We start from the raw sequence: 13,612 nt of genomic DNA, 5'->3' as shown, positions 1-13,612 counted from the left end.
GGGTGCAATGATGGCTGGAAAGCCTGGCGGGGATGAGAGGCAGGCCAACGTATTTGACAGGAAGGGAGCCTAGAGAAAAGCCAGTGAGACGAAGAAGGGAATCTTTGTCAGACTCAGGGATCCCAGCGAGGAAGAGTTTGGATTTAAGGAGGTTTATTCGAAGCCCAGAAAGGTCTTCAAACAAGCGGAGGGAGGACATGATGGCAGCAATAGAGGAGGGGGAGGCCTTGGAGAAAATCATCAAGTCATCAGTGAAGGCCAGGTGGGTAAGGTTGATGTTCTTGCATTTGGGGATGGGGAAAATGAGATGGAGATCGGTTTTGGATTGGAGGCTCCTGGAGAGGACTTCAAGGGCAAGGGAAAAAAGGAAGGGGGAGAGGGGGCATCCTTGGCGGATACTAACCGAAGACTTGAAAAAACCAGCAGGGGAGCCATTAATAAGAACAGAGTAGGAGGGGGATGAGATGTAGGTATGAATCCAGCGCACAAAAGCATTAGGAAAGCCCATTTGGATGAGCAAGTTGCAAATGAAATCCCAACGGATAGAATCAAAAGCTTTGTGCAAATCAATCTTCATTAGAGCAGCAGGGGAATGGGATTTACGGTCGAAGTCCCGAACAATCTCAGAGCAGAGGATGATATTGTCTGCAATGCTTCGGCCCGAGATGAAGGCAGATTGACTGGGGCTGACCAGATCAGGGATGACTCGCTGGATCCTATTGGCGAGGATCTTTGCAATGAACTTGTAGAGGAGGTTACACAGCGAGATGGGTCTGAAATCAGACAAGGAGGAGGGCTCCATCCAATTTAGGAATGAGACAGAGCAAGGTTTGATTGATCTGGGCCAGCTGACTGGGTTTGAAGAAGAAGCTACGGATGGCTTTAAAGAGCTCACCATTGATCGAGTCCCAGCAACTGAGAAAGAAACCCATACTAAAGCCATCGGGACCAGGGGCTTTGTTAGCTTTGTGGGAGAGAATGGCTTTGGAGATTTCGTCATCCGAGGGGATAGATAGAAGGAAGTCCGAAAGAGAAGGGGGGACAAATTTGTTGATAAGAGCAAGGGCAAGGGTAGAGACGAAGTGAGGAGGGGGATTGAAAAGAGAAGAGAAGGAGGCAGCTTCAGCCTTGATCCCAGAGACGGAGGAAATAGTGGTCCCATCAGAAGAGATGAGTTGGGTGATGGTGTTAGAACTCAGCCTGGCACGCAAAGAGCGATGGAAGAAGGCTGTGTTCGAATCTCCCAACTCGAGCCACTTGATTCTGGATTTTTGGCGCAGAAAACTTTCTTCGAGGGAGAGAGAGGAAAGCTCCTCGGAAAGCTTTTTCTCCTCCAAAGCTAGATCCTGGAGGGAGGGATCTTGTTGGAGGGAGGATTGGACACGGGCGAGATCTGAACGGCAGGAGGAGAGGCGGGAAGGGATGTTGCCAAAAGTGGAGAGATTTCATCGCTTGAGGGCTGCTTTGGTACGACGGAGCTTGGAGGTGAAGGCGAGGAGGGGAAGGGAGGGACAATGAACAGGACGGCGCCAAGCTTGGAGAAAGGTGGTTTAGAAGTCAGCATGGGAGGACCACATGTCGAAGAATTTGAATGGCTTAGGGCCAAAAGATGAATAGGGCTGGATAAGAAGGAGGCAAGGACAATGATCGGATAAGCCCTGAGGGTGGAAGGTAGCATGCGAATGAGGAAAGGAGGTGAGCCAAGAGTCATTAATGAGGCGGTCGAGCTTGTAAGCAACTCGGTCAGGGCCAATCCTTCTGTTATGCCAGGTAAGAGGAGACCCTGACCACCGAAGGTCGTCAAGACCGAGATCTTCAATGCAATCATTAAAGGAGTTGACTGAGGGGAGGTAAATGGGACGGCCGCCAAATTTTTCGGATTGGGATCTAACCACATTGAAATCACCACCTACACCCCAAGGGAGGGAATTAATCCCAGATTTGAGGAGAGAGAGGTCATTCCAAAGGGCTAAACGATCTGCAGCCAAATTGTGAGCATAGACTACAGTGAGGAAGATGGAGGAGGGGGAATTTAGGAAGGAGAGGTGGAGGTAAAGGAGTTGGGAGGAGGAGTAAGAGATGGAAATGTGGATTTTAGAGGGGTTCCAGAGGATCCAAATACGGCCATTAGAGGAATGGCTGTAATTAGAAAGCATGGACCAAGAAGGAGCTAAAGAGGCATCAATACGGGAGGAATTCTCTTGGAGGACTCGGGTCTCCAAAAGAGCACAAAAGGAGGAGTGAGAGGAGTGGATGAACGATCTAATTTCATGGTGCTTAGCTAGGGAATTAAGGCCCCTAACGTTCCAAATGAAACCAACGGACATGACTAGAGGGTAGAGGGGAGGGAGGACCTAGGGGGACACTCTGGTATCGTCTACGGGAGAAGACAATAGCGAGGTCGCGAACAAAGGGGCGCCAAGGGGGGAGGGTCGAGTAAGACCAAGGGGCTGGGGGGGACGGACAGCAGGTGAGGGCAAAGGCACCGAGATATCTAGAGGAGCAAGAGGGGGGTCCGAAGGAAGGGTGGAGAATTGGGATTCAGATATGGACCGGACTAGGAGAGGCCGGGGAGGTGGATCAGGGAGATGGGCTAGGAGGAGATGGGCTAGGGGTGAAATAATGGGGACATTGTAGGCCAAATAAGAGATGAAGAGGGGAGGAGCGTTCGGTTTAGAAGGGAAAGAAGAACGAAGATTGGAGTGGGTGGGCTTGAGGGGGATGGGTTTAGAGGAGGTTTTAAGGGCTTTGGAACTGGTGGGTTTGGACAAAAGGGTGGGCTTAAGGGGGGTGGGTTTAGTGGATGTTTTAAGGGCTTTAAAACTGGTGGATTTAGAGGAGAGTGTGGGCTTGATGGGGGTAGAATTAGTGGAGGTTGAATGGGCTTTAGGACTAAAGGGCTTAGGAGAAGAGGTATTAGCAGAGGGTTGATGGGCTTGAGCGGGAATGGGCCAGATGGGTGTTAAATGGGTAGATGGGCCAGAAAGGGGTTTTAAGTTGGGGGGGGGGGGGGGGGTGGGATGGCTGGAAATAAAGTTGAGACGACACTTGGCAGGAGATGGTAAAGTGGGGCCAGGGGGTAAAAGTAAGAGGACAAGGGAGCAAGGGGGTAGTTGAGAATAGGGAAAAGGTGGAAGGGGAGGGGATCGACAAAAAGGGGAAAGGGGCTGAGGGGGGGGGGGAATGCAAACCTGACGAAAGCGTTGGAGGCAAGTTTCTATCTCCAGAGAAGGCACCGTTGACCAGATCTTCGGGGGCAGAGACATCGTCAGCAGCAGAGGGAGCTTAAAGAGGCAATGTATGGTTCGAGCGTTCAGTGATGGAGACAGATCTTGACGAAGCTCTTCCTCGATCAGCAGAAAAGTCCTCACGCTCCGAGGAGTTCCTAGACATCAAAGTGGAAATCGCGTCTGCCGAGGAGCTAGCAAGGGTTATTGGAGAGCTTGAAAAAGCCAGACCGGAGAGCTTGCAGGGTAGTAGAGAGGGCAGGGGAGCAGTCTGCAGAGTCTCTTTTCCACAAGAAGCAACGATGATTGGCGCAGAGGTCAGGGGCACAGCAGGTTTCGAAGAGCAGGCATCCATCTGGGCAGCCTTTCCAAGAGGCTTCTCCGGCAAGGCTACAGCTTGACGAAAATTTTTGCGCCGGCGGGAAGATTTGCAACGACGGGAGGAGGATCTTCCCCGAAGAGAAGGTTCATCGGAAGGTAAGTGCTGCGGGACAACGAGGTCTTCAGAACTTAGCGAGGCGATAGTTGTAGCAGCAGGCGAAACAGAGACAGCAAAGGGAGCTTCAAGCGAAACAGGGGCTGTAGCAGCATCTTCAGAAGTAACAGTAGCTTCTGGGGTAGCATCCGGTGGAGTAGGGACTGCAAGTGCTTTCCCTGAGCAGGTCAAGGAATGGTGGCCAAAGACTTTACAATGCATGCAGTAAGGCGGCAACCAGTTATACTTCACAGGCTGTTCTATATAGAAACTGTCATCCTCCACGATGGTTATGGAGGAAGGAGGGGGGGCAAGCAGCAGAGATGTCGACACGGATACGGGCGAAGGAGAGTCTGAGCATCTTAGAGGTTCGATCATCAGAATACAGCGGAATACCAATGACCGAGCCAAGTCGGCTGAGACACTATTGACTCCAGTAGTGCAGCGGTAGGCCAGGGAGGGTAATCCACAAGGGAATGGTGCTGAGGTCGACCTTGTGGAGCAGGATGAAAGGAGTCCATTGGCGAAGGAAAATTGGTTTGGAACCAACCATCCAAGGGGCGCCAGCAAGGGCTCGAGGGCTCGAGCTTTGACATCGGGGGAGTAAAATTTGAAGATAAATACTCCATTATCAAGAAGGAAGAGGTCCAGCGCTCCAAGAGCTTTCCATTGTTTGGAGAGGGAAGCTTTGACAATATTGAAGGAGGGTCTGGCCCCAAGGAAATGGCCCACGAGACAGTCATTCCATTTGTTGATTTCTGGAGCTAACAGACTGATAGGGCAGTGAGCGAAAGAAGCGCCATTCTCAGAAGAAGGTTGGACAAAATGAAGGGAAGTTGCAGAGGAGGGTGAGTCGCGGTGGAAGTAGTGGTTAGCCCAGCTATTTGCAGGAGCAGGAGTGGCGGAAGGTAAGGAAGTAGTAATGGTGATGGAGGGAGGAGAGGAGAGGAGAGGGGGGGAGCAGCGGTGGTAGAGGCGAGGAGAGGTAGAGTGGTGGGGGCGGTAGAGGTGGTGGAGGGAGGTGGGGTGGCCGGAGAGAGTGGCGCAACCATCAAATTCTGATATGTATTGCTATCTGGTAACATCCCTACTTCATCTCTTTACAATTTCGATCATGCCCAACTTGACTAGATTGGAATGAAACAATTTCCTGGACAATCCCTGGGTGAAGATATCAGCAAATTGATTAGCAGATGTCACAAAGGGAATACAAATCAGCCCATCTTCTAACTTCTCTTTGATGAAATGCCTATCCACCTCAACATGCTTGGTACAATCATGCTGGACTGGGTTATGTGCTATGCTGATGGCAACCTTGTTGTCGCAATACAACATTTTAGGAAGACGAATAGGAACACCAAGATCTTGTAGCAAACCTTTAAGCCAGAGTAACTCACAAATACCTTGTGCCATAGCTCGAAACTCAGCTTCAGCACTAGAACAAGCAACTACATTTTGCTTCTTGCTACGCCATATGACAAGATTTCCACCTACAAAGGAGCAATACCCAGAAATAGACTTGCGATCTGCAGAACCAGCCCAATCAGCATCAATGTATGCTTCTATCCGTAGATGACCATGCATAGACAGAAGAATTCCTTTTCCAGGAGCTGACTTCAAATAGTGTAAGATACGAAGAACAGCCTCCATATGAGAAGAGTAAGGATCATGCATAAACTGGCTCACAGTACTCACGGCGACAGCAATGTCAGGACGAGTGTGTGAGAGATAAATCAGCTTCCCTACAAGTTTTTGGTACCGGCCTTTATCAACAGGCTCACCCTCTTTCTCCTTGAGGCGAACAGTAGGGTCCATAGGAGTATCTGAAGGATGGCAACCTAGCAACCCGGTTTCAACCAATAAGTCTAGGACATACTTCCTCTGGGAGAGAAAAATGCCTTTAGAAGATCTAGCCACTTTAATCCCAAGAAAGTATCGTAGTTTCCCTAGATCTTTAATCTCAAATTCTTGTCCAAGGAAGGTCTTCAACCGTCTGATCTCATCACCATCATTGCCAGTAACCACTATATCATCAACGTAGACTATAAGAACAGTGAGTTTTTCACCAGCCCTCTTTATAAAGAGTGTGTGATCAGCATTACTCTGCTTATAGCCCACAGAAATCATGGCCTTGTGGAACCGGCCAAACCATGCTCGAGGTAACTGCTTCAGCCCATAAAGTGCACGCTTCAGCCTACATACTTTTCCTTGCTTTCTGTCACAAGAGAACCCTGGTGGAATGTCCATATACACCTCCTCATCCAGTGCTCCATTTAGGAGGCATTTTTTACATCTAGCTGCTGCAAATCCCATCCAAGGTTGACTGCACAAGATAATAACACACGAACAGTATTTAACTTTGCAACAGGTGCAAAAGTTTCCTGGTAATCAATGCCGTATGTCTAAGTGAACCCCTTGGCCACGAGTCGTGCCTTATACCTATCCATAGTGCCATCCACTTTCTGTTTCACCACAAACACCCATTTACATCCAACGGTTTTCTTCCCAGGTGGAAGAACCACAAGCTCCCATGTGTTATTTTTCTTCAAGGCTTCCATTTCTTCCATCATGGCTGCCTTCCACTTTCCATCTGATAGAGCTTCCTGCCAATTGTTAGGAATACGAACAGAAGAAAGAGAGGAAATAAACGCACTAAGGATGGGGAAAGGGAATCATAAGAAACAACATGAGATATGGGATGCTGAGTGCAAGTTCTGACACCTTTGCGAAGAGCAATAGGTAATTCAGGAGAAGGAACATTACCAGGTGGAGAGGCAGGTTCTGGATCCGGGTTCGGCAATTGGATGGGTACTGGAGCAACAGTTGATTGAACCTGCTTATGTTTCCTTGCATAGGTCTTCACAATACTGTCATCAATCCTCCTCTGAAATTCACTAATAGTCCTCTGGATAGGAGTTTGGACAGGGGTAGATTGCTCCCCCTGAATAGAAATAGTCTCCCCCTGTATAGGAACCTCTCCCCATGACTCAAGGAGAGTACTAGGGGCAGGCCGAACTGGTTCAGACTCGTGGTATACAGACTGAAGTGGAGGTGGAGAGTCAATAGTCAGCACATCTTCACTAGCACTCTCCCCCTGAAGAGGTGGGGACATATAAAATGGACCACTTTCATGAAAGGCAACATCCATGCTGACAAAAGTCCTGCGCGATGGAGGGTAATAACATTTGTACCCCTTCTGTGTAGCAGAGTAACCTAAGAAAATGCAACGGAGACTACGTGGGTCAAGTTTACTAGGGGACCTTGTATCCCTGGCATAACAAACGCAGCCAAACACCTTAGGTGGGACTATAAAGGAAGAAGAGCTAAGTAATAGCTCAATAGGGGCCTTGGAAAGAAGAACCCGACTGGGCAGCCTATTAATTAAATAGGTTGCAATAAGAATAGCATCCCCCCAATAAAGGGAAAGGACATTGCGAGCAAACATAAGAGCCCTAGCCACCTCCAAGAGGTGGTGGTTTTTTCTCTCAGCCACACCATTTTGGGCTGGAGTGTCGACACAGCTGGTCTGATGAAGGATTCCATGGGCAGCAAGGTATTTTTGGAACTAACCTTCCATATACTCTTTCCCATTGTCACTCCTCAAGATTTGAAGAGTGGCATTAAATTGGGTCTTAACCAGTTGATGAAAGTGTTGAAAACATGAAAAAACTGCATTTTTTGTGTGCATAAGGTAGACCCAAGTGAACCTAGAATAGCAGTCAATAAAAGTGACATACCACCGATGTCCAGACAGGGAAGTTCTCCTACTAGGACCCCACACATCAGTATGAACAACATGAAATAAGGAAGAGGATCTGTTATTAGAAATAGGATAAGTTGAACGTGTCTGTTTAGCCAAGATACAAGGCACACAAAAAAAGTCTTCCTTATTACAGTCTTTAACTAATGCGGGAAATAAATGTGATAAAGTACCTAAAGGGGGATGGCCTAGCCTAGAGTGTCATTTATGTAATTCAGAAGAGAAAGATGCTGAAGGTAAAGCCTGGGTAGGTGTAGGATCGCCATCAAGCAGGTACAATCCGTCATGCACTTTACCCGATCCAATCATCTTCCCCGAGTCCAGTTCCTGAAAAACACAGTGAGTGGGAAAAAAAGTCACTTTACAATTCAGGGATTTAGTGATCCTGCTAATGGAAAGAAGGTTAGTTGTAAATTTGGGAATATGCAACACAGAGGACAGGGTAAGGGAAGGAGAACAACCAATGGATCCTTTCCCTGAGATGGAGGAGAGGGACCCATCAGCAATTTTGACTTTATCCTTACCAGAAGCGGGAGAGTAGGCATTAAAAAGGCTAGAAGAACCTGTTATGTGATCAGTAGCACCGGAGTCTATGATCCATGGAGTGGAAACTACTGATGCACAATGACCAGCGAAGGAAACACCTGTACGGGCAAAGAAGGAACCCGAATTGGCAGCAGACGTAGTAGAGGCAGCGGATGAGTTCAACATACGACGTAGAGCCTGGAGTTCTTCCTGGCAGAAACCGATGTCAACAGTGGGAATTGGAGCTACACTTTCAGTGTGATTGGCTTTGTTTTTAGACTTAGCACGACCACGTTTGGCCTCAAAATCAGCTAGCTTCCCATGTAATTTCCAACACTGAGCCTTAGTGTGATCAGGTTTGTGACAATGCTCACACTTAACAAGCTCTTTGGTAGTAGTAGTAGTAGCAGCAACACTGTCAGAAGAAGTAACAGGAGTGGAGCTAGCAGTCTGTAAGGCTGATCTCTCAACTTTGGGAGTAATCATCATGGTAGCCCTTCGTGTCTCTTCATTGTGACCATAAGAAAAAGTTTCCTCTAAAGTAGGGAAAGGAACCCGACCAAGGACTTGCACCCGAATAGGGTCATAGTCATTATTGAGTCCAGCCAGGAAATCATAGACTCGAAACTGATCAACATAAGAATGATAAGCACTAATGTCAGCAGTAGTAGTAGGGTGAAACTGAGCATAATGATCCAATTGCTGCCATAAACACTTGAGGGCAGCATAGTATTTAGTGACAAACATCTCCTTCTGAGTAGTATTTTGGAGTGTCTTTCGGATTTCATAAACTTGAGCACCACTTCCTGATGGACCATAAGTTCCCTTGACAGCAGTCCATATCTAAGTAGCAGTGTCAAGGAGGAGATATTGACTAGAAAGATCAGTGGTCATAGAGTTCAAAACAAATGACATCACCATAGCATCATTGGCAGCCCATTTAGTACATGCAGCACCATCTTCAGTAGGCTGCTTGGTGGTGCCAGTAAGATGGCCAGTAAGTCCCCTACCAGCTACGGTTAAGGATAATGATCTGGCCCAAATTAAATAGTTCGTACCATCAAGTTTAATTGCAGCAACATAGGGAACAAAGTCATTCCTAGTATGATCATCTCCAGAAGTAGCATTAGTCATCTCTGAGTCACACATAATTCAGCCAAGCAGAAAAATCAGATCTTCAAAAACCTTGAATCGCGTGAGAATGATGGGTTTTGAAATTGCAGAATTTCCAACCGACAGAATGGGCTGAAACTTAGGTCGAGTTTCCCTCTAATAGTAGGGAAGATATCCTCCAAAAATTAGCTCCTTCTCATGAGCCAATAAAAAGCCCTAAATTTTGACAAATTTAGGAAGAAAAAACCTGATTGCAAAAAAATTGCTGAGTTGAATCAATTCTGCAGTCTTCAAACAGGGATTGGATCTAAACCAATTCCGCAATCTTCAAACAGGGGCTGGTGTAGACCAATATGAGCAGGAATCACTCTCCAAAAAAGGCAGAAATCAAACTTCAGTTGAAAGGATAGCTCGATCTCCAAGGATGGAAAAAATCCTGCCGGCAGATTTAGGTCACACCACAGTTCTTCGATCTTCAATGAGGTGACATTGAGGGCAGCAGCTAAATTTGCATTAGATCACCTCATAGTTGCTGCCCTGATGGAGAGAAAGAGGCCGAGAGTGGTGGAGAGAAAAAGAAAAAAAGAAAAAAACAGAAACTGAAAGGGGGAAGAACCTGAAAAGATGCTCTTAGATCAGAGTTGGCTCTGATACCATGTTAACAGCCTTAGGAATTGAGTGCTTGAATGATCTAATCGATCACCCAGCCCCTTATTTATATTAATCTCAAATCATAATCAAAGTAGGAGTGCCCCCCCAGTCCTATTCCTATTAGGAATTCCTACTACAACTAGGAATCCCAAAATAGAGATCGGATAGAGGGGAAAGAACAGAAATAGAAATAAAGCATAAAACAACTAATAAAATATCTAAAACAATAAGGACTAAGTTACCCCTATCGGGTAAAGTAGCCCATCTCAACACTATGAGAACAGCATAAAAGGAAAAAAGAACTAAATGTAAATAAATACAGAAGCAGACACAGAATGAGGGGGTTTATTACCCCACTACCACTGTAGAATGAACTTGGAGAAATATGTGATGCATCAAACTTGTGAAGGTGATTATGAAACAAGTAATCCCCAACATCAAAAGAAAGAATTTGAAGTTTTTTGGACATTACTAATCCATAAAGATCTTTAAAGACTAATGACAGCAATGGGGGCACTTTGGATGACAAGGTGATGGTTGCTTAAAAGCAAGGTTCAAAAACTCGGGTCTCGGTGCCAACTCGGACCCTTGAAAAACCGAGTCAAGTCGAGATCTCACTGAGTTGGTGCACTTTTTTTTTTCTCGACTCGAAGCCTCATCTCGATGGGTTTTAGACCTAGTTTGGTTCTAAAACTTTATATTCAGCCTATTTTAGGCCATTTAAACACAATGACACTATCAGATTTTGCAAAAACAAAGTCCAAATAGGAGTTTCAGTTAGTGGGAAAGCAGGACAGACACTTATGCTAGAAACTAAGACAGACACAGGACAAACACACTTATTTATGCCTAATATCATTTAAGTAAATGCAAGCATTTACTTAAGATATTATTCATAAATAAGCAAATACCCCCCTATTTGAATCCAATAAAAATAGTTAAAAATCAAATTCCAAAAGAAAAAAAGTCAACCCCCCAGTTCAAGAACAAAAACTGGATTTTCGGCGGTAGTGCAATTTTCAACTTTCTAATGCTGGGGTTTTTCTCAAATCAAAAAATTCCATAAATCTTAATATGGTAAAACATTGCTAAAAATCAAAAGTGCGGTAAAATATTCATTCGTTTTGATGTCCAAAAAACTATTTTCATTTAGAGCGATTTTGACAGCATTCGCGCACACCGAAATAAGTTTGACCGGTACATAACTCCTTCAATATAAATCAGATTTAAGCAATGCTTTCCAACAAGTCCAAGATTGCTAAAATATGATTTATATTGAAAGAGTTATATACCAATCAAACTTAATTCGGTGTGCGTGAATGCTGTCAAAATCTCTCTGAATGAAAATAGTTTTTTGGACATCAAAACAAATGAATATTTTACCGCACTTTTGGTTTTTAGCAATGTTTTACCATAATAAGATTTATGGAATTTTTTGATTTGAGAAAAACCCTAGTATTAGAAAGTTGAAAATTGCACCTACCGCCGAAAATCTAGTTTTTGTTCTTGAACTGGGGAGTTGACTTTTTTTCCTTTTGGAATCTGATTTTTTAACTATTTTTATTGGATTCAAATAGGGGGTATTTGCTTATTTATGAATAATATCTTGAGTAAATGAAATACAAAATAAATGTCTGTCTTGTCTGTCTTGTCTGTCTTAGTTCCTGGCATAGATAGGTGTCTGTATACCAAGAATTTCCAGTAAGATCTCGAGATCTGGCACTCATATAAAGGACCTAGATGGGCATTTTCCTATGTCAAACCGAGATCTCGGCGAGATATTGTACTTTTGTAACTCGACCCCCATCTAATCTCGGATTTTCGAAATACCAAGAAACTCGGCGCGCCGAGATCTCGCGAGTTCTCGAACTATGCTTAAAAGACAGATGAAGTTCACAAGCATATATGTATTCAAGATTCATCGTTTCACAGACAGAATCACCAAATCATACAAAGGCAAAACAGTAGAATTAGGAGAAAAATATCCATTAAAGTCATGAACATCAATAAGATATAATAGAAAATCCAGCAAAACAAATATTCCTTATTCTCTGCCAAGTAAACAGCATTAACAAATAGGTGGTGTACTCCAAACAACATAAATACATGTTGAAAACATTCATAGAAAGTAACTTACTATGGCCTTCTCAGCAACCAAATGATGGGGTAATTGCCTGAGGGTCCCCTCAATATCCCCATTTTCCTTATAGAATTCACGCACCTTCCTGATGGCTTCACGTTGTTTTTCTCAAGATTAAGTTACTGAAAACAAGGCTTCAGCTGTTTACATGCATCAAATTTTATCCAAGAAACCATTCCGGTTTCAACAAAAAACCAAGATTTGCTTTTCAAAAAGGATATCCCCCTCTCTTGGATCAAGAATCATGCTTGCAGCAGTTTTCCACTCTCCACGAAGTAATGCTGCCCCGATGAGATGAGTTGGTACAGAACCACTTCCAAAACGCTGAAAAGCCATTCGCGGATCAGTTCAACAAGTTAACTTCAGAACATCAGTGACAAAAAATCAGTGAAACTTAGGTCTTGAGGGGACCTGTAACCTCCACAACAAGGCAAAATCTGCTGCAAATGTCATAATATAATAGAGGGCAGACTAGCATCAAAATCATAGGATCTTAAACAACCTCCTTACATGAGCCATTGTGCCTTAAATGCACCAAACATGCAAAGGGGACGGGATACACTTTTTTTTTATGACCATCAAATCTTGTGCTTCTTTAGAACCTCCATTTGTATTTGGTCCAAATGAATGCAATAGATCAGGTAGATGACTATCAAAAATTAGCCTTAGCAAACTCTTAGGTGTGAAACACCCTGCAATGTGATGGTTAACCCCTTTACAAGTCTACCACAAAATATTATAAGGATTGCATCTAGTATCCATGATGAGAAGGAAGTAATCTTCAATGTGAAATAGAGAATCTAAAAGTAATAAAGGAATTACTTGCAAACCAAAGTAATTTATGAACCCCTTCTTTCCTAAAGCATCTGCAGCTGCTTTTATAGTATCTTCAGAATCTGCAACAACTCCTCTGAGAAGATATGTAAGTGAGTGTGTAACACAAGAAAGCAATCCAGTAAAAGAATTGGTTAGCATTTAGGGAAGCACATTCACCTCAATGTAATAGTGAACCGATTCCCTAGGAGCTGACCAAGAAGAAGTCCTTCTCTGATGTGGCTGGACAACAATGAATTCTTGAATAAGACAATAATCGGGCATAAGAAAAACAAAGCTTTAAATTTTGGATTTCGACACCATTCTGGTATCTGTCAAAACCAAAATATTTCGAAGAAACTTCAGTCCATTTCAACACCGCAATTTCGATTTCGGTCGAAACCGAAAAATTTCATGGAATTTTGATCATTTTGATTGAAATTTCAAACCATGATAAAAAAAATGAAATAAAATAAACTAAAAGGCCAATGACACAAGACTCAAGTCCTACCAAAAATCTCCAACTTTGATACCAATCAGCCGGTCATTGAGAGCAGCTAATCTTCTTGCATGTTGCTTAAAAACCGTTACCTGCAAAAGGGAAAAAATAATTGCTTTTATGAGGACCCAGATCCATGGATTCTAAATGAAATTAGGATTGTCATTTTGTCATAAGTAATATGCAGAATGTTCCCAGGAACTCAAACAGTAATACCAAAAGAAAAGTAAATCATCATAACACTTGCAAATCCTTAAAACATAGTTTAGCATTTTCCGCATAGCATGTCAAACTTCAACTCCCTCTGGTATCACATCAGCTAATCTAGCACTTTGAAATCAAAACCTCTGACAGTCCCACTATCCTGACACCTAAAAAGGTACACAATGATCTCCTGGCTATTTCAAAT

General features: G+C 44.2%; 1 protein-coding gene across 1 annotated transcript in view; it reads right to left on the bottom strand.

The window, feature by feature from the left end:
* LOC122666065 (multisubstrate pseudouridine synthase 7) overlaps positions 1–13,612 on the bottom strand; it is an 89,041-nt gene that overhangs the window by 57,725 nt on the left and 17,704 nt on the right. The window contains exons 7-11 of the mRNA XM_043862178.1: positions 13,216–13,295; positions 12,885–12,947; positions 12,714–12,801; positions 12,113–12,215; positions 11,889–11,992 (exon numbers count right to left, since the gene is read on the bottom strand). Coding sequence (XP_043718113.1) covers positions 11,889–11,992; positions 12,113–12,215; positions 12,714–12,801; positions 12,885–12,947; positions 13,216–13,295 — 438 coding nt within the window. The remainder of the gene's footprint in view (positions 1–11,888; positions 11,993–12,112; positions 12,216–12,713; positions 12,802–12,884; positions 12,948–13,215; positions 13,296–13,612) is intronic.

This window comes from Telopea speciosissima, chromosome 1 (assembly GCF_018873765.1).
Source record: "Telopea speciosissima isolate NSW1024214 ecotype Mountain lineage chromosome 1, Tspe_v1, whole genome shotgun sequence".
Taxonomy (NCBI): Eukaryota; Viridiplantae; Streptophyta; class Magnoliopsida; order Proteales; family Proteaceae; genus Telopea; species Telopea speciosissima.
Note: the sequence above shows the minus strand (reverse complement) of the source record. Positions and strands in the feature narration are given on the sequence as shown.